Genomic DNA, 22,286 nt, shown 5'->3' with positions numbered 1-22,286 from the left:
AAAGTAAAAGTTTGACGTATTCGTTTTTTTTTTTTTTCCTAGTTACAAGTTCACACTTACAGTGTCCAAAGACGTTCGGAAGAACATTCACACATGTGTTGTTGAACTTAAAGAAAAGAATGATGGTGTCGAAGTAATCATTCAACGTGTTACTGAACCTGACCAAAGCACGTTATTAAACGCTATTGTTCGTAGCAATACCTATAAATTTTTCGCTTGGAAATTAATGGAAAATGGTAAATATATTCATGGTTTATTTCAAAAGTTTATTATTATTACCACTAAGAAACTAAACAAACTTTTGACTAGCTAAGAATATCCTCTACCGTGGGACAAGAAAATACCATGCTTTCGTATTTTTTGCAAAATCACACAAAAATATGGTTTATGTTACACATTGGAGGTTAAAGAATAATTAAAAAAAGGCAATCTTAATTACACATTTAAATTTATATTAATTTTCTGTATTATATATTATGAAAATTACTGTTTACCTTATCAAAAATTAATGAACTTAACAATCAAGTGTACAGTATTCACTGGGCAATAAATATTTATGAACATACCCTTTTTAATAGTTATTTTTAATTCTGTGTTATATATTAGATCAGATCATCTGTTTGTTTCCTAAGATATTAATGAATACACATCTTTCTCAATTTTGAAATATAGTTATTTTTACTTTTCTCAAATAAAACTGATTATTTCTAATATATATTATTAGCTTAAAATTGTAGGTGCTATATAAAACTAGAACATTTTGGCCATCTGACTAGTTATCTCTGTACTCTGGGCATACGCGCTGTGTGGCTGCCTAAGATGGAGGGGTAGAGACAATGACTTCATAGCTCCACGAAGTGTTACTATAGGGCGCGCAGTACGTAGGGTAGAGACAATGAGTCATAATCAGTGAGTGAGTGGAACCAAAGAGTTTATTGCTAGGCCGCCATTACAAGCGGACACAACGAAAGAAGTTGTCCAGTAAATGTGTTGCTAGTTTTACGAAGTGGAACTAGAGGACGCATTGGTGTGATGTTAACACACAGTGAAATTACATCATCAATGTCTAGATTTTATTATGTTACAAGTAAAATAATTATTTCAATGACAAACTTGCTGTTTCGCCAGCTTGGCATTATGCTATCCATATAACTATGTTCTTGACAAAATATTTAATTTTTACACATGGTAGGTACTTTATAGTTTTAACTGAAATATGTTTGAAAAGCCACACAGTGTTACTAAAGATAGTGTTTGTACAAATGGATGGTGTTGCTAGGTGGATTGTGTTGCTATAGATGGACGGTCTTATAAAAGAAGATAGTGTTTAACAGGATTGTATACAGATTTTATCTTATATTCAATTGCATATGTTTCACAAAAGTGTTTCTATACTTCCATAGTACAGCAAGCAGGTTTCAACATGTTTCATCTTATTTTTCATTTACTTGTGTTTGTATAGAACGATAGTGTTACTAATACATTCAATTCAATGAAGTGTTACCACACCTAATGTTTTTTTTTATAAATATTGAACAACACAGCCAAACGTGTTTGTATGATTTAGTACACATTTAACATACTGATTATAGCTTATAGTTTCTATATTTAAGCACACTTTTTAAAATTACTGTCCTGAAAAGGACAAATATTTAAATATCATGCACTTTCACTAGCTTGTCTTTCTATTGTTACATATTACAATTTCGAATGGTCCGAAACCGAGCTAAATGATAATTTAAATTTAGTTGTTAAATAAATGCCCATATATATATCCAATTTATGATATTTGCCAACTAGATTGATACAAACAGTTTTCGTTTTTAATACAAATATATTTTGATATACAACCAATAATATAATTTACAATAACAGTTATTACAAATAGTTATTACGAATAATGATTTATATACAAAAGTTTTACAAACTTAAAAGCAATATAAAGTTTTCTTTCTAGTCTGGAGTTAATTGCGAGTTGATGTACGTACAGATCACTTAATGGGGAGGTAGTAGTTCTCTGTAGTCCTCATTGATCACAGGTCGATTACAGGTAAAGTTTGTTTTACCGCTGAAGTTATATTATATCTTCGTAAAAGTACTAATGTCCGATGTGAATCCACTGAAGTTAATTAATTTGTAATGTTTGAACTTTACAAATGTTCCTGGTCAAATATCTGAGATTTATCAATTAATAAGTATTATAACAATCACAGTTATAGCTTCTGAAGTTTATAGCACACCAACTATAGCAAACGAATAATAAATACTGTTTTTTGGCTCGTCGCGTTAGTTATATTTATAGGCGTGTGGAAAGTTTCTCGAAAATTCAGTTTATGTACCAATACTGATGCTAATGCTAACATTTACGTACACACATATATTGTTGATTCTTACACTCGAGAATCTTCTACAACTTTAGAGAATAGGTGGAAGTTTCACAATACATATTTAATATTATAAATTATGTACATTTTTAAACATGAATCTAATTTAAAGAAACATCGATTATAAAACATATATATAATAGTAAATCCGTCATAATGTATAGAGCTATGTTCTTAAAAAAATTAATTTCATTTATGTTATTTTTCTTTTTAAGCAGACAATGTTCCATAGGATACCTGTTGTTTTACTTTCACAGTTCAATGAGACAACTATTGTAATATACATATTCTCCATTATTTGAATTAGGCAGTTATTATAACCAGTAATTTGCCTTACACAATTTTATTGTCCTGAAAAGGACGTTTATTTTGTTACAACTAAATATAATAAATTAATGACTTACTGTTTATTCATACATTTTCTATAGAGTATTCACTTGAAGACTAAAATGTCGTAAAACTATGAGACTGTATGAGGTCGATAACACTTGCTAGCTCGATAAACTTTGACTGTTAGGAAATATAAAGGTCGTCACATTGTCACAAATACAGATGGTGTTACTAAGAGTAGTATTTCTAAAAATGGAAGATGATGAGTGCATTGTCTCAATGCATCAAAAGTGTCTAGATTTAATTACATGTAACACTTTTATTGATTTAACATAATAAAAAGCTCTTGACACAATATTTCTTTTTTAACATTTGTGTTCGCCTAAACCAAGCAAACTTTCAATGCTTTCATTTCTAGAAAACAGAAATTATACTTTTATATATTTCATTTAAACTTATTAGTTTTCCAAATGCATAAGGGCCTTTAATTACAAATGAAGTGATTGTTTCAAAGACTTTCAGTATCATGAATTATATCATTCAGTGTTCTTATGTAAAACTGACGTTTCATCATAGCCCGATATTCTATCATAAATACTATATGCATCATAGTTTATAATTTTATTGGGTTAGCTTTCATACAAATTATGTTCATTCCAACTTAGTATGTAATATTTTGTTTTTATAAAATAATAGTGAACAATTGGTCAAAGTTCAGTTTAATTATCTCATGTTATAATTTCCATAGACTCAGGAAATATGTTTAATGGATATGAAACAATGTTATGGTAACAACTAAAATCAGTGTTACTGTATATCAGACGATTTGTCCTGAAAAGGATGCCTATTTTCATGTTTAGCTTTATAAGTCAGTTGAGTTTAAAGGATCTATGTAAGCAACAATTGCTGTTGTTAGCTCTTTTCTAGTAGAGCTTATTTCTTACTGTAAAGTAATATGTATAAAATGAAATATTTTTTCTCAAGAACATAGTTATATAGATAGTATAAAGCCAAGCTGGTGAAACAGTAAGTTTGTCGTTAAAATAATGATATTACTTGTAACATAATTGAATCTAGACATTTATGATGCAATCACACGTTGAGACACTTTATTTTGACATCATACCAATTCCTCCCTAGTTCCACTTTGTGGAACTAGCAACAAATTTACTAGACAACTTCTTTCGTCATGTCTGCTTGTAATGGTAGCCTAGCAAACCGCCTCTAGCAACAAACCCTCTTGTTCCACTTCGTGGAACTATGACTTCACTGTCTCTAGTGACATCACCATCTCTACCAAAACCTATTGCATGCCCTCTGGTGACCCTTTGTGTAACCATGACGTCATCATCTCTACCCTGTCCCCCCCGTATGGTTAATTGTGTTGAAATATCTAATTATGCTAACTAACAATAATGTTTGAAGTCACTTTACATACTTTTACCCATGGTTTTACAAATTAACTATGATATTACTATATATATATATATATATGTCTCCAGCAAGCATTTAATATACTATGAATCTGTTTTGTTCTAAAATTATGTGAATATGTGGCAAATCAACCATTTCGAGCTCATACATTAGTCATATGATTTAAATTTAACAACAAAAATAAATTCTATCAACTTGAAAACAAATCTGAATAAATGATTTATATTACTTTATGTCCAAAAGGTAGGTATTCCTTGTGCTTGCATCATCTTCCATAATTCGCGAGATTTTCTTGTGAATCTTATTGATTTTGTATCAAAACTGAATAATTAATGCAAACACGACCTATTTAAAGGTACGTGAAATTCTAGCTAGACTGTACTATAGTATAATTAATAAAAAATTAGATTTACTTTGTAAAGGATTAGAAAAGTGGAGTATATCATAACCTCCCATGAACATCTGTGACATAAAGTAGCAGAAAACATGCTTCAGTATGAAGTTCTGAAACAATTAGAACATATTACATATTCCTATTGATAGGAAAGTTAAACCAGAGAGTAAAATCGTTATTCTTCTGAAGAGAAGACAGTTGAAATAATTACTTTCTACATCTTCATTTTTTGCTAGAACTTGTAATAAAGACATGTAAAAAATAGGACTGATATTAATATTATCCCATACAAAAACATATTGGTTTAATCACTGGATGCAGCACCTAGGATTTTTTTGCACTCATTATGTTGAAGCGTATGTTAAGAACCAATAATCCTCGTGCATAACATGAATTATGGAAAGCAAAGAAGGAGGAGTGGTGGTGTGTTTGGAACATGATAGCGGTACGACAAAGTCTTAAGGAATAGAACTTATTTTGCAAGTGCTATTTCAAAATCCACGGTCATAAGATACAGCATGACTGGGCATGACAATATGGACTATAATGTCGTGGTGAAGTCCAAATACGTTATAACATACTCAACTGCTTTATAATTATATTTTGAATTTGTAGCACCGAGTTCTAATATGAAAAGAAAATCTCTAACTTAATAAATAATTTTATTTTCAGGTTTTTACAGGACCAGGTTTATTGCAAATCATAAAACTGTCACTTTCCGTGGTTACGTATCTGTTCCTCTTTACTATTTCTCATTACCTTATAAAGAATTTGGACAAATAAAATGTTTGGCTGTTCGATACTCGTACCAGTTATTACAAAAAGGCCAGTGTGTGGAAATATTATATAAAAGTCCTCCAAGAAATGGTGTTTTAAAGGTAAGAAATTAAAGCTCTATTTTTAGATAAAACGTCATTAAGGTAAGCATACATGAATGTGGTAGTTGTGTTGTACCATCTTAATCCCATTTGACTTCATTGAAGAGGTGGAATGCATAAAACCGATGTTCAATTAACCAGTGTAACCCAGTGATGAAACTGATTAATGTATACATAAAATATTTTGGCTCTTGAAAAATCCTTCAATTTTCTATATATATATATATGTTAAACATTTCTTTTATTTTTCACTGGAAGTGAAATTGAAATGAGAATATGTGACGTAGAGGTCTAATGATTTTTTTATACTTCACTGTACCATCTATTGTGGACTGCAGTTTCACCTCTTCAAGGCTCATCAGCATAGCTTGAGTGAGCAAACCAAAGAAATATCATTAAGTGCAGTCCACAGCAAAGGGTACTGCCAATGAAAGAATGCATTAGGCCTCTACGTCACAGATTAGCTTTTCAATTTCACCTCTGGTGAAAAAAACACACGAAGTCTTTAATATGTATACAATATTTTTACTATTTAAACATGTACTATTGATAACGTTGTAATTCACACTTGCTAGTCTACGAATGACTCTCTGTCCTTCTTCATAAATTGTAAGGATGGGTGAACACTTAATGGAGTAAGTAAAGTTATCTGTGAAATTCACATTGGTTAGAGTAATGGGTTTTTATTTTTGGATAAACGTTCTTGCATACTCAAATATAAAAAAATGTATATGTATCTAAACATCTTCGCACACCCTTCCTAAGAATACATATATGTAACTATCAAAAACTATAAACACAAGATCCAAAAGAGCAAGATTCTGAGTGATACTGTTTTCAATTGTATTTTACATTTGTAAAGTCCCAAGATGTTTTAATAAAAAATATTTCATACAATGTCATTATCTGTAAACAGTACAAAATAATAGTCATAATACCTAAAACTAATTTAAATACATCATTTGAAGTATAATCATTTTATAACTTAATCGGGTGTGCATATTTTTTGATGTTCTTATTTTTAAAGAAGAGCTTTTTAAGCCCGAAGTAAATGGATACATTTTATAATGTTTATTACGTTTTTCTTTTCACCAGAATAAATTGGTGATTATTTTACTTTCAATTTTAACTGTTGTATTGAAATTTCATCTTACTTTGGACGCTCTATATTTTGATAACTTACGAATTTTCGTTATAATGCAGGTTTCACCCAAATCTGGTCTTGCTTTAACTACGCCATTCACATTGGATGCTACTCAGGGTTGGTTCACGGAAGTTGATAATCATCCTCTTAGTTACAGATTTGTTTACAGGAGATCCAAGATCCCTGAAGAGATAACCATAGCAGAAGTGAAAGGTCACATTCCACGTATAGATAACGTGAGAATGCCCTGTGGTACGTTTTACTTTTATTGGGTTTAAGTAATCAGTATGAGGCTAATGTTTTTCATCTTTTGTAATCCACAGCAATTACCAAATTTTCTATTATTCTATCTCATCGTACCCCCCCAAAACAACAACAACAACAAACAAACAAACAAAACAATAAATCAAATTAAGTTTTGACCTTCTCTGATTATATTTTTGGTTGATGATATCAAAATATGAGTTATTTTCAAGAGTTTATGTCATATTTAAGCTAGAACGATTCACCATTATTAATCTATCTCATCGTACCCCCCAAAACAACAACAACAACAAACAAACAAAACAATAAATTAAATTAAGTTTTGACCTTCTCTGATTATCAAAATATGAGTTATTTTCAAGAGTTTATGTCATATTTAAGCTAGAACGATTTTTTAAATTGTGTGATATTAAATAAACCGACTTTTCTTCTTTTAGCCTTCCGCCACTGATACAGCGGAATGTCTGCGGACTTATACGCTAGAAACCGGGTTTCGATACCCGTGGTGGGCAGAGCCCAGATAGCTCACTATGTAACTTTGTGGTTCATTAAAAACAACCAATCCTTCTTTTAGTTTAGGAATATGAAGTTTTTTGTTCACACAATTTCTAAACATTTTAAATTATATTTGTTGGAGTATATGCTAACACATATACACAACCATTTTTGGACAGTGTTGACCCTATTCCTCTACTAAATACATATTGTTATACATTACCATTTTGATAGTCTAAAGGTTTCCTATATTTACATTTCTTTAGGACTTTTCAAATTGAATGAAGGAGAAGAGACATACAAGATTTTATCTTCTCCATATTTCTCAATGAAAGTGATCGAGTTAGGAGCATGTCTTGTTTTTTTTGTTTTTGACTTTAGCGCAAAGCTACTCGAAGGCTATTTTCGTCATTCGTCCATAATTTAGTAGTGATAGAATAGAGAGAAGGCAGCTAGTCATCACCACCCACCACGAACTCTTGGGCTAGTCCAGGTCTATTTCCCTGTTCCTTTCCACAAACTCTAATGTTATGTTTCTTATATTGTCAATTTCCTAAATTGCAGAATCTTAATAAAGCACTGCAGAATAGCCACCCTCAGGCAATTCTCCCATACTATACATTAGAATATTAGAAATGTTGTTGTTTGTTTGTGTTTGAAGTTAAGCACAAAGCTACAAAATGGGCTATCTGTGCTCTGCCCACCACGAGTATTGAAACCCTGTTTCTAGCGTTGTAAGTCCGCAGATATACTGCTGTGCCACTTGGGGGGGGGGGTGCTTAGAAAAAATTAAATATACTTCTCTATAATCTTGCTTAATAAATAATTGTATTTAATAATGTATTTCCTGTCGAGGAAATAAACCGATAAAATATAGAGTTGCAAAAAAGTCTTTCCACAATTTGCTACTTTTGAAATGTTCCATACTTGCATGCTTTAAATGCACAAAAATATAAATAATTATTTTTTTAGTTGTAGGTAGTCACATTTTGGAAGATGGACATAATTTTCTAACAACAAAAAATTTGAATATTACTTCTAACTTACCCAAATATTTTATTTTTCATAATTTTACCAAAGAACGTCCAATAAAAATTTTAAAAAATGGTAAAAGATTGTTATTAAGCACAAAGCTACAACAAGGGCTATTTCTGCTCTATCCACCACATGTATCGAAACTCGGTTTTCAGCAGTACAAGTCCACAGAAATATCAATTATGCCACTTGGGGGAAATGTACATAGAGCTTCAGATTATCTGTTTATCCAGCTCAAAAATTAGTGTTTTTACATTAATGTTTAAAGAAATTTCAATAACAACTTAAATTCTGGTAGAATAAAACGCTTTTCATTATGATTTTCTTTAAAACAGGACAAAATACGAAAGAAATACTGTTCGTCTCTGTTTATGTGTGTGATTGTAATAAACTTTGTAGTGACTCGTTAACTTCAGTGACTATAGAATGCCCACAAAATGACACAGCTAGTGGAATAGCTGATGTAGCCAATGGACTTCAGGTAGAAATTAGCAAACGTGAGTATTTTTCGTATCATATATTCCTAACAAAGTCTGTTTTATTCTTCAATGTGTTTAACAGAACAGACTTAAGCTCAGTGTCAATGAAAAGGTTGATATCATATAATTTTGAATATGACGTCGTGGAGATATCAGCTAAAGCTCTGTCTATGTTATAGATTAGTTAATTATGGATAACTTTGTGGGCATACGTACCAATACAGGACACAACATTCATGAAAAACTCTAATTTTTATAAAAATATAGGAAGTGGAAACCATAAGAAAGGGTGTTCGCTACCTAGGTTAACAAATAATACAAAACTGGAACTTTTAACTCGAACGTTATTTTATGCTAAACTGGTAAGTTATATAACCCAGGAATTCAAGTATAGTATTTCCTAATTTTGAAAACTGACCAGAGAGAGAAGGCCACCAGCTAGCAGCACATGCCACCACAGTTTCTTTGTTCGGCTCTTTGAATCGAATGACGGTATTGGCCATTACTTATGTAATGACCCAAAACCACAGCTGAGCTTGTTCAACGACCTTTCGTCCAAAGTCTTGTCAATCTTAAACAATTAAATTTTTCACATGTTATAATTTTATAGTTGTAACTCTTTCAACTTAATTGAATATATTGTTAATATTGGGTGTAATATTATACGAAAACACTATAATAAAGGAAAATGTTGCATTACAGGGTAACTTGTTGCATAGAATGGCAACACAATTTGCTAAAAATGTTTCCTTGCAGAAAATGTAGATATGTGTTTTTTAGGTTATCATCTTCCAAATATAGCTTTCTAACACTTTTTTAGTAACATTAAAATAGTGTGAAATATAGGCATTTTAGTGTTAGAAGGCATTTTAGTTCTTGATGCAACAGGTGAGAATAATTTCAATATGTTTTATGCAGGTAACTTCCAACGTAGCTTGGCTCTGGCAGGTGTTATTATGAAGACGTTTAAGTGGGGACAACATATTTCCAGTTTAGAATTGTCAAAACGGCAAGCTTATCTATTGTGCTCAAAAGCGGCTATAAATACACTTGAATATTACAGCAGAAGGTGAACGGTTTTTGTTTTTTACTTGTTATGATATCCAAATTTCCATACAACATATGTTTTTTTTTTACTTTTATGATATCGAAATTTCCACGTAACATATGTTTTTTTTTACTTTTATGATATCCAAATTTCCATGTAACATATGTTTTTTTTACTTTTTATGATATCCAAATTTTATGTAACATGTAACATATATACCTACAAATCTGCAAATTTTACCAAAAAATAATTTTAAAAGTTCAGTAATCATTTATTGCTATTAGGTTACCTAATTCAATATTATCGCATTTAATTGGTTTTACTTCTTTATTTTTAATGTATCCCATGATTACTTTAAGTTGTAAAGTTCTTAAATCGCTTCCGACTCGGCTTATATGAGCTAGATATTCAAGAAATTCTAGAGACAATCTAGGATTTGTCATTTGTTAATATGTCTTCTAAGCTTCGAATTAAATTCTGCTGTTCTTGTTACCAAGAGTTAAACTAATCATTTTCCAAGAAATTGCAAATTACTTTTAAGATCTTTTATTCACTCTAAATGGATTCACGTGTTTGTAATCGATTCTATACAATGGTAGCTGCTACGTAGTTTAGTGTAAGAATCGGTTGGGATAGAGAGAGTTAAAAAAGCTCTAAATATTTGGTCAGTCCCTTAGGGATCCGGGACTTGTAGCACTGTTGAAAAATTATTTTATGGAGCAGCCCTTTTTTCTAAATTCAGCCAGACTTGGAAGATACGAGCATGTAACTATAAAGCTAGTTTAGAAGCTACTGGTAACAAAGTTAAAATAAATAGGTCCTTGTAAAGAGACAGGGCATATTGAAATTCTTGAAGCATTAACATCTAAGCCACAGGTGTAAGTGTGTGAGGATGTCGGAGATTATGAGAGTGTGCTTAATGATAGGTCAGGACGACAGACCTGGTTAGTTAAGAAAATAGTACAAGTACGTTATATACTAGAAAGTGGCCATTGAAATGCATTCGCCATTTCGTGATTGAGTTACTAACTCTTTGCTTAAAACTAATGAAATTTTATATATAGATACGGACTTAAGATCCACACAGCTAGTATTAAAAACTGATGTAGTGTCTGTGAATGTCTGATTAGACAAATGAATGCAAAAATATGAATTTGTGAACTGGTAGGTATCAACCTAGAAAAGTACTGGTGGAACAGGGGATACAGAAGATATTTACTGATTAATTGTACATTTGACCACCCATAGAATGCTGCTTCACGCTGAGTGGCTGCATCAGGGGATACGGGGGAAGGAGTAGAGATAGTGAAGTCATAGTTCCAGTTTGCCTCACCAGAGTCACCCCTCCCCTTGCAACACGCCTTCTGGCGACAAAATAGAATGTCATACCCTAGCAATGCTTTCGTCATAGTTCTATAAGGTAGCACCCGAAAGCATGTCGCTAGAGGAGGGGTAAAGTAATAAATGCTCAGGTAGTTCATGAGTGAACCACCAGAAGATCATGTAGATCAACAGATATCAACGTGTCTCAACACGTGATTATGTCATAAACTTTACATTTTTCGCTTCAGTAACAGTCAAAGTCTTAAAATTAACACTTCATCTAATTTGCATATTGTTCTTTTATAATTATCAGTACTAAAAATTTTAATCTCTATCACAATTACAGTTCCACTTTAAAAGTAAAGCTTGCATTAAATCTGCTATTTTAATCTCTAATTTTTATCTTTATCGTCAACTTTATGGTTTTCACTTATATATTTAATTGAATTACATACATTTTACAAAAGTAGATGTTGTTACTATTACTGGATAGTGTTACTAAGAGCAGTGTTGCTGTAGTTCTGTAGGACTGCATACGGATTTCAACTTATCTGAACATATTTTTTAGTTTTTTTACATATTTAACTACATCACGTGTGCTTACAAAGGCAGGTGATGTTTCTAGTGCATTCAACGTACTGTATTATATAATTATAGTTTTCATTTTTATATTTAATTTGAAAACATACTTTTACATTTTCTAATGTTTTATATGTAAAACATTTATTACTAATTCATTTGTTTATATATTTCTATAATTACTACAATGTATAACACAATTTTACATATCTTCATCCTGAAAAGGACGTTTATTTAAATTTCTAATAATATACAATAACTTAAATTTCATGTTTAGCTGTATAAGTCGATCTACATAATTGTACCACTAAAGTTAATTTTAAAAGAATCTACGTGATTATCTATGTTTAATCATTATTGTAGAAATGAAAACTAATATTCATACATTTCTGTAAATATTTTCACATATCCTTAGGCATATGTTGACAGATCTCTAGCAAAAGTAATTGCGTACAGGTGTTATTTTCATTTCTATCTGAGACTCATTAACTTTGAACGTAAACGACAGAAGTAATACTCTGAACAATATGGACACTTCAACATTATTGGATATTTAGTTTGACACATCATGACCTTTTACTTAGCTTTGATATGTCACTGAATTTAAAAGTCAGTAAATATAGTTTATTAATTCTTTCATTTTACATGGTGATACTAAACACTAAATGTATGTTCATGATATTCTGTTTCTCAAGATATAACGGGACATGTTCAATATGTTCATTATAGTTAGTGTACATTTCTTTTATACTTTCTACTCAACTAGACTCCATGAATTGAATATTCGTGTTTTGAGGGAACTAAGTTACCGACTACATGTACAATCTTAATAAATCTAAAGAAAAATGAATCAAAAGAAGTGCGAGTTAATCATATTTTCACCTTCAAGTAAAGATTACTTAAATAAGTTGAAATATTAAATTTCAAGATTGACTTATATTCAAGTTTGTTGCATATGAGTTAATACGCTTCAAAATTTTTAATATTCACCTTCTCCTCATAAGTATCTAAAACAGCCTTCTCTTCAATTTTAAGTTACCTGTATTATCATTATTTTCTTTTTTTTAGTGTATTTTTCACCATATTTCTATTAAAAGTACGAACATACAGCGTAGTACGTATAATATTTTAGAAGTTTCACATGATTATGGTGATAAAATTTTCAATGTCTGACAATTTGTGTTTGGAATTATTTATATTACCAGGGTGCTTATTTTTACATAGTTAACCTAATATAATCTTATTTGATGTTAAAATGTTTCTCTCAAGTATCGTAACTTCTAACTTCTTCTCGATTGCTTCTTTGAGGATTCAAAATAAGTCTCATATAGGTTGTTATATTTCACTAAATTAACTACTTCTATGGGTATTTATTTGTTTGTTAGGAACACGTCCCAGTTGCATGGAAAAAAGTAGACATAAGACTGTCTTAGATTCTTTTAAACCCTGTTTCTAAAGTGTTTCTTTAAGATCTTGTATATTTTGTAGCCTTTTCAGAGTACCTTATCTTATAAATGAAGTGTTTGATGTCTTGAATGATGTAATGAATATATTTTCGAGTGCAACAATGTCATGTAGAATAAAGGCATCGTTACATCGACTAATTACTGTAATGATCGAGCTACTAGAAGAAAAACAGTGTCGTAAAAAGTCACCATTTGTTGGTAAGTTATTTTTAGTGAAAAAATACTTGTATAAAGTGCTAGAAACCTTTTTCGCTGTTACTCCAAATATTGTTCCCGAAAACATTTTCAGAAAGTAAAGTACTTTAGTAAAGTATTGTGGTTTGGAGTATTTATAAAGTTTTGGTTTTGTGTATTGTCGAGATGACTTCTTTGCAACTTTGTGAACATCTCGCATTGAGTGTTTTAGTAATTCAATTCAAATAATTTTTGACTTCTCTATAACACAGAAGGAGAAATGATTTCAGTTGCGCAGAGTTAGATTGGTCAAGGATTTAAATAAAACAAATTTATATATATATACATATGAAGGTTCTAGATTTTTTCAAATTTATTTTTGAGTTCATTATGTTGCATTAATATCATTTATAGAAATAGAACACATTATTTCTAAGTAATATTTCATTTTAAACATACCCAGAAGATATTTCTTTTGGAATTAAATCAAACACCATAATTAAAATGAAATAACATATAAATGACTCAAAAAACATACAAAAAATAACTTATTTTATAAAACAACAGTAAAAACTATTTTGCCTGTTTTAGTGTCAACAAAAAATATACACAAAAATAGGCTATCTGACTACTCTGGGAATTTGAAACTCTTTATTTTTTTACATTATAATTCTGGAACTTACCAGTGAATAACTTGTGGACTTTTTAGTTTAATTCGATCTAGGGAAATACCTTTTTGTTTCTTCAATCGAATTACGTTATATCTGATTAATTACTACTGTTAAAAGCTAAACCGATCAACTATATTGCTTCTATTACACCCCCTGATATTCTTTAGTAATTTCAACCTTTATTGTTTGCAAATAACGAATTAACAAATTAGATTAATATGCCAAGTGATATGTCAGTCCTTCCTTTTTCAAGACAAAAGTATTTGAATTTCATTTGTAATTATTTCTTGATATAGTTTGCATCTTATTTAACAAAAGTGTTATAATTAATAAGATATTGTCCTTCTTAATGTATGATACTATTTGTCTTGTTGTATAAACTATATATCATGGTAAACCTGCTGAGATAAAGAAACTACACCCTGTGAGCAGGTATTCAAGCTGTAGAATAAGAACATAGAATACAGAAATTGAGCTTTCAATTTGAAGAAGATAATGACAGATCTTGCAATAAATCATTTTATATTATAAGCGTTTAATACTTATTCTCGTTTTCACAATTACTACAGTTACGTTGATGAAGCTTCCTTATATGTATGAAGAAGCTATCTTTTCACAATAATACATGATTATAAGGTACCACAATAAGATATGCCTATTAATAATGATATTATGATAATAATAATAATAATATTATTAATAAAAATATATTAATAATAATATGCCTATTCAAGTTTTTTATTTACTGGCCAAATAAGGAATTTTACAACTTTTTATGAGCGTTAACCCTAAAAGTACAGCTACATATACAGAAAAATCATTCATTATATGTTGATAATTTTCGATTAACACTTTATAACATACACCAATTTTCTATAGGTTAATATTACGACTTGAAAAAAATACTATGGAAATGAAGAGCTAAGTGATACTATAAAATTAATGGCAAGTTGTAAGCTATATGTAAGAAAGAAACAAAATAATAGAAAACGCTATACCATTCTGACTCACGTATTTACACTAACCATAATTTGATTTTTTTTCAATAATACTACAAAATCTCAAAGTAATTTTCAAGAACTGTTTTTAATAGAAGCTAAAAAAAATTTTAGAAATTTTATGAATATAATCTAAATTACAAAGAATAATACTTAAATTTTACTTAATTTATTGAACTAATTATAAGAATAAGCTAAACATGATTAATACAAATATATTACAAGGTAAATAAAGTTTAAATTATACAAGCCTATAAGAGTCGATTCAGAGTCTTAGAAAAAAATAGTTTAGTCAGAAAAAACGTAAGAGCTGATAAAAAGTTGAAATACAACAAAAATTCATGTGTGTTTTAATTTTTAATCATATTAATATATTTTCCTGCTGACTGATTTTTTAAAACGTTGTAGCCTTGAAAATTATTTTTCGGTAATTTATTATGATATAAAAAGCAATCCGAAATGTTTATTTTATTTTCTTTTTTTAGAATTTTGGCGGGCATGGGCTGGTACCGGTGTCTTTACTCGTCCCGGTCATGCCGACTGTTATTCCTTATCTGAAAGAAAGGTAAGCTCAACTTGTATCTTTTGATTTTTTACAATATTTTCCTTTTTAAATATGCGATTTCCTAGATTGCAAATACGTATAATGAAAATGTTATTTAACTTCATAATCCGATTACTAATACTTCGTTACTCATTTATTATACAACTATACTATATAATGAAGTTCCGCACAATAATCGGTTGTTCTTAAAATATTAGCAAAACGGACGCCTTTTTAAGTTTAATGGATTTGACAGCTACAAGAATCATTCTGATTATGAAACTTTTTAAATCTAGAATAAGGCAAACTGGTGTATTTGGCATAGTTTGGGGAAAGATAAATAAAAGAGAGGGCAAGCAACGAGAAAGGTAAAGGAGACCGTGAGATGTGAGCGCGATGAATAAACCGAGAGAGGGGAGACGAAGGAAAATATGCTTCCAGTAATAACCAAAACTAGTTATAAATATATGTATTATTGATATAGCAACAGGCAGAAGTTTGTTATGCTTAGATTTTACTTGACTCAATTCCCAATAAAAATAAGTACAATCTTAATAAAACTGAAGAGAAAGCGAAGTGTGTATTTAGTACTATCGTAGCAAAATTGACTGAGATAAAGTGGTGTCAGAAACGGTCTTTTTTAAAGTGGTGTCAGAAACGGTCTACAATAAAGTGGTGTCAGAAACGGTCTACAATAAAGTGGTGTCAGAAATGGTCTACAATAAAGTGGTGTCAGAAACGGTCTACAATAAAGTGGTGTCAGAAACGGTCTACAATAGGGTGGTGTCAGAAACGGTTTACAATAAAGTGATGTCAGAAACGGACTACCATAATGTAATGTCAGAAACGGTCTACTATAAAGTGGTGTCAGAAACGGTTTACAATAAAGTGATGTCAGAAACGGACTACCATAATGTAATGTCAGAAACGGTCTACTATAAAGTGGTGTCAGAAGACGATCCACAGTATACTAACATTTATTTTATTGGTTTTTGAAAACCCATTTAACTGTTAAATATAAAACTGCACAATCGAGTATCTTTGCTATTCCTCTTAAAGGGATTAAATCCTGATATTGAACGTCCAGTTTGCCATTAAACAAACCGGAGACATTTCACTTCCTTCTTGTTTTTTTTAAACACACGAAAATGGCGTTTATTCTTCCTGATATAGTCGAGTATATAGCTACCACCCTCAGATTCAGAATTAGAATTAGTTTGTCTTTGTTCAGCAATAAGCTTTGTAGTCTGCGATTTGGATTGAAAATTACTCCAAGTTAAAAAGAATTGTTATATTAGATAGATGATATAGCGAGTAGCTGAACATTTGAAGCATCTAGAAGTTTGCCACCCGGATTGATTTTGATGCTTAAAAAGTTGCGTGGGTTTTTCCAGCCAGCTTGTTAACAGATGTATTACCTGTCTGCATATTTCCTACCTTGGAAAATAGAGCCTACAGTTAAAATTATACTTTTATAAGTTAATATATAGATACTACCCTCAAGATAAACCATGGAAAATTTCCTAGCCTATTATCAGAGTGAAAGACTTTTTCCTGTTCAAAGACGAACAGCATTCTATATGGCGAAGGTAAGCGTTACAAAAGCAGCTATTCACTATAAGGACACTACACATCCAACATTCACACTTATAACCGACTTATCAATCTGAAAAAATGTTAATTCTTTATTCAGGGAAATTCAACATGGAAGTATTAATAAAATAAATCATACTTGAAGCATTTTGCTCATCGTAGAGTTAATAGATCTATTTAATTTTGTTTTTCTTATTACAAAAATATAAAGCTTTAATTGTTTTCTGCAGTTAGCGTTTTCAAGTTGTTAATCACAAAGCTAGACAATGGGCTATCTGTGCTCAGCCCTTAATACGTATCGAAATCCGATTTCTAACGTGAAAACCCCTCATCATTACTTCTGAGCTACAGGAGGCAAAATATTACGTTTTTTTCTTTATTTTTGAGTGGAAAGCTACACAGCAGGATATATCTGTACTCTGTACATCGCAGAAAATCAAACTTAGCGCTAACCCCCTGGAGAACCAGAAAATATATGTTAAAATGATTTTTTTTTCAATTGTTTCAATGAAAGTATATCGCCAACATTACACATAAGACCTCAGTTACTATAATCTGTTACTTTATCTTAATACATCTTAAAGTTAATAATGCTTCACATTTTTTCCTTTGGTTTTATTACCTACAGTAGCATTACCCCCTCAATATGCGCTAATACTATTTGCACTCTCATTTTTCTGTATATGATTCATATTGCAAAATTTCTTTGTAGACAACATTTCGAGTCTAATAACTTCTATTTACAAGTTTCCTTTGATATCTTTAAAGCTTCTGAGTCTCGAAAATGAGACATAAACCTTTCCATGACAGAAACTGTTTTCGGTAAATCTAGTCCTGTTTTATGGAACGTTTGGCCTTGAATTTTATTTATAGTCATCGCAAAAGCGATTCTTATCAAAAACTGGCTTCGCTTGATATTAAGTGGAATTGTTGGACTGTTGAGATCAAAACTCAATATCTCCGTTTCAATGGTATTAATATGAAGATTTGTTATTATGAGGCGAACTCCATATACTATATTTCTCTTAATGTCTAAGTTTCTAATCAACATGACTATTGTTCCCTATTTTAATATCATCTTCTGTAGCGGTTAGCCTGCAGGGGTTAGCCTATTGATATATTCTGTTGGTATATTACTTTGTTCGTTTCGATCATCAGTGACAATGCTGTCCCTATGAAAATAAGTTTTCGATTCTCTTATTAAATTGTTTTCTACCGCATTTCTTTTGATTTTTAAATAATTTTGGGAAATAATACTTTTCTATTTTTTTATGTTTTAACATTTTCTGGTATTCATTTTTTATAAAACATTTATTCACCTAATATTCTTCTTGTAATTTAGGAATTTATTCTATTTTCTTATTTTCAAGATTTAGTAACCATTCGATAAGCTTTTTTTTTTCGAATACAGATATTAATTTGTTTCATTTTCGGCCCAAAATTTCCAAGATTTTACCGATGTTTCAATTATTGTACAGTGAGATCCACCAAATACAATAATTTGGCTTCCATACAGTTCATTTCTTTCACTGACGTCTCTAAGTACTATATCCAAGCCATTTAAGGCAATGCTTTCTGTTATCGACGCTTCATTTTATAAAATTAATCAAGCCTTTTTCAATAATTCTACATATTCGTTATAATTCTTGAAACAGAATTTTCTTAAAGAGACTCTGAAAATTGAAATGCAGAGCGAGTTTTTCTACTTCCTGGTAGTAAATGGGCAGTAATTCTAGTCCAGGAAATTTGTTAATGTTATTTGTTTTCTCCTCTTAATATATGCATTAAGCATATGTAAGTGTTTCTCTTGGTTCATCTAGAAAAAATGTCTTGGAATCACTCTCTCAATTTACAGCAAGTTTAGTAATATTATTCTTATTTGATCATATCTTCTTTAATTAATTCTTCGTCGAACATATCTTCTCTTTTCGGAAGTGTAATTTCGTTGTCACTACTTTTTTACTATGTTGCATCAATAAAATCTATATTTTCGGAAATAAGTTGTCACGAGTAAGAATGAAATTTTAGACAATATAATTTAAAAATGTTTCGTAATGTTTTCGTGGATCTTCTGAATTACAGAAAACTCATACATATGAAAAATGTCTCATTTGATTTGGCATCTTAAAAGTTGCAGCTTCCTCGAGGATTTTTTCCATTCTGCATCATCGTCAAGAAGATTTAATTCTCTAACTGCGTCTCTTAAAGAAGAACAAGTCCTTCTATTAATGGACTTCACTTCGAGCGAAACAACTTCTTTCACGTGTATCAAAAGCAATCTCAGATAATATACTTCCTTTTGAGAGGGACCTACAGAACAGAGGTGACAAATGATGGCCTCTGAACCTCGTCTTTGTTCCTTCAGAGCCTTACTGGATTTTTCACACATGAATGTCCATGTATGAGAAATTCTTCTGATTTAGCTTATGCCATGAGATTAACATTGTTTCTTGGTTAGACTCGTTCAGTAGTGCTTGCTCTCTTTGTCCAACAACAACAAACAATAGTTGTTACATTGGTAAAGGCACACCTGACCTCATTATGGTAAGTGATTGCCATCCATTTCAATATAAAAAGCACCAAACACCTTCTAACGCACTAAAAAATCTTGAATTTATTCTAAATTGTCTGCTTGGATTTGTCTTTTAATTTGAATGTTTGCACAATTGTAACCCTTGTAAAGATATAAATATTAATTCTTTACAGCTTTAACGTTTGAACAAACATCAACATCGATATGGGTATTGTAGTTTAAGCATAAAAAGGTGTTGTACGACACGATCCAGCAATTAACTACTTTGATTTTTTTCCCTGACTTTAATTAGGAATTCTTATTCCATCATTCCTTCCTTTCTATGGAGGAAATCCATTACGTTTACAATTTTATTTTCTACATAATCCTTAGTAACGTTTTGTAAGTTTATCCATACACACTGAGAAATGATTTATTTCACCACAACCAGGTATTATACGTGATTTTACTAAAACAACTAGATGTGCATTAGTTTTTAAACAAGGAAGTTCTGCATTTACCATTATAAAGTTGGCTTTATTATCACGTGTTTTGTATTCATTGCCAAATATTATCAGTATATGTACCTGAGGTAAGCATCTCTTCTAAAACTCTATTTCATATACATCAGCTGAACTTTTGTATTTTTTTATTTCAAAAATACCTACCTTTAACAAATCTCTTAAAAGTTGCCGAAGTTTGAATCAAAACACTCTACCCACAATGTCTGTTCTGTTTTCTACTCTTTTCTAAGCGTTTAGGTTATCTACAAACTATATCCACTTACGGTTGCACGTAAATGTAATAAAAAGATCGGGTTTCCAGAATGTTTAGCAATTGTCATTGTACGTTGGAAACATTGTTGCATATTATGAAAGTAGAAGGCAAAATAACCATACGAGAAAATTGTAGCCTTGACGTTATGATGTTCTATGTTCCATAGTGTATACAACTCCGATATGTCAACCAAATTCACCATATGAGAACCACATAGGATATGCCATTGGATTTGGCAAATGTCTATGTTAGATATTTATTAATCCTTGATCTCTGTATTAAACAGTAAGTGATCTTTCACGTGCTGTTTCGCCATTATTTCCAACAAAGTTAGTTGCTATGCCTGATGCTCGTGGTTCATTATATATATGTATATCTTTTGATAGATATTTTCTGAGAAACACTGTAACCGAGCACAGTTCTGTCTCTCTTTTTTTTTCCTGCTTTATATTCTTCTCCATTTTGTACCTCCTTTATTAACTTAAATGATATGATAAATGGCTATATGGTTGTAATCACATGTAAAAGTTGACATAGAGATCTTTTGTTTTGTTTTTTTGAAGGTGTTCTTGTGAAAACTGATCTGTGTCAAAAATATACAAACTGGAGCATTTGTTTTTATTTCTTTGTTAACTATGCCGAAGCAATGGTGTATTTACCCATGCATTCTGAAGCAAGATGTATTTTTTCCTTAGGACTTGTAGGATGAGCGCACATTGAACCAACGAAAAGAGAACTGTTAAGGTTTCAAATTTGATCTAACTGTATTTTTGTTGCATTGTCGTTGCATTCAAGTACTTGTTGTGGTAGTGTTGGCATTCATGTCGGTTCTACAGGTATTTTTTCCGTTATAGCATCATAGTTTATAGCCACTACTGGTCTTTTCTTCCTTAAAGTGGAGTGTGTGGCAATGCTAACTCACAAATGTAAAAGGTCCTATGTAATGTGAAGGTACCTAGTTCTCTGAAAATTTATGAAGGAAATTTAAATACTGTTAACGATGTTTAATTTGCCTTTGATCTCTATCAAGTTTATGTGCAACCATGTCTCTTTCCTGATCTTCAATTCTGCTCTCTTTATTTTGCCTGGCAAGTCCATGTGCAGGCGTGTTTTTTGTTCTTCCCTTCCGTGCTCTTCACTTTTCTGGTAAGTCTATCTATAGGCGTTTTTCGTTCTTGTTGTTCCCTTCTGCTCTTATCATTTTCTTTGGAAATTCAATGTGAAGCCATACAGCTTTCCTGTTCTGTCTTTATGAGTTCTTCGTTTGATCTTTACTTTTCTTTTTCTTCACTCTTTGCAACAGTGGCTAGATTAATAGTTTTCTTTTTTGGCATTTTCAGATATAAATTAAAAGAATAAAATAAAGGATGAAACATGTGTAGACTAGATTTTGAAAACCTGTTTGCAGACTCACTTTTTCTTTAATATTGTTTTATTTAACTCTGTTGAAGTTATTATTTATTATTTAAATAAATCCCTTAAATGAGCCTTGGTATTTAAGTAAAAATCTATAAATGAAAAACATTGGAAAAAGAAAATATATCTTCATGTTTACACAAAGATTCGCCTCCCAGTGGCTTAGCGGCAAATCTGTAGGCTTATAACGCTAAAAACGGGTTTCGATGCCCGTGCTGGCCACAACACATATAACTCATTGTGTTGATTTGTACTTAACGACAAAAAAGTACGAGGATTATAAAATACGAAATAAAGATTATAAATATGTATAAAATGACGATTTTCATCTCTGTGATCTATGTAATG

At 30.8% G+C, this 22,286-nt stretch overlaps 2 protein-coding genes across 2 annotated transcripts in view; both read left to right on the top strand.

Moving 5' to 3' along the window:
- LOC111088984 overlaps positions 1 to 6,751 on the top strand; it is a gene marked incomplete at its 5' end in the record, with an annotated part of 27,169 nt that extends 20,418 nt beyond the window's left edge. Inside the window, 3 exons of the mRNA XM_022400486.1 lie at positions 43 to 236; positions 5,215 to 5,420; positions 6,734 to 6,751. Coding sequence (XP_022256194.1) covers positions 43 to 236; positions 5,215 to 5,420; positions 6,734 to 6,751 — 418 coding nt within the window. The remainder of the gene's footprint in view (positions 1 to 42; positions 237 to 5,214; positions 5,421 to 6,733) is intronic.
- The window catches only part of LOC111088986, a 35,273-nt gene continuing 19,719 nt past the window's right edge, over positions 6,733 to 22,286 (top strand). The window contains exons 1-5 of the mRNA XM_022400488.1: positions 6,733 to 6,816; positions 8,694 to 8,855; positions 9,756 to 9,906; positions 13,276 to 13,451; positions 15,582 to 15,661. Of these exons, the coding sequence (XP_022256196.1) occupies positions 6,807 to 6,816; positions 8,694 to 8,855; positions 9,756 to 9,906; positions 13,276 to 13,451; positions 15,582 to 15,661 (579 nt within the window). The 5' untranslated portion in view covers positions 6,733 to 6,806. The remainder of the gene's footprint in view (positions 6,817 to 8,693; positions 8,856 to 9,755; positions 9,907 to 13,275; positions 13,452 to 15,581; positions 15,662 to 22,286) is intronic.

Source organism: Limulus polyphemus, unplaced genomic scaffold (genome assembly GCF_000517525.1).
Source record: "Limulus polyphemus unplaced genomic scaffold, Limulus_polyphemus-2.1.2 Scaffold4927, whole genome shotgun sequence".
Classification (NCBI taxonomy): Eukaryota; Metazoa; Arthropoda; class Merostomata; order Xiphosura; family Limulidae; genus Limulus; species Limulus polyphemus.
The sequence above is the reverse complement of the archived record's forward strand: the minus strand, read 5'-3'. Positions and strand labels throughout refer to the sequence as shown.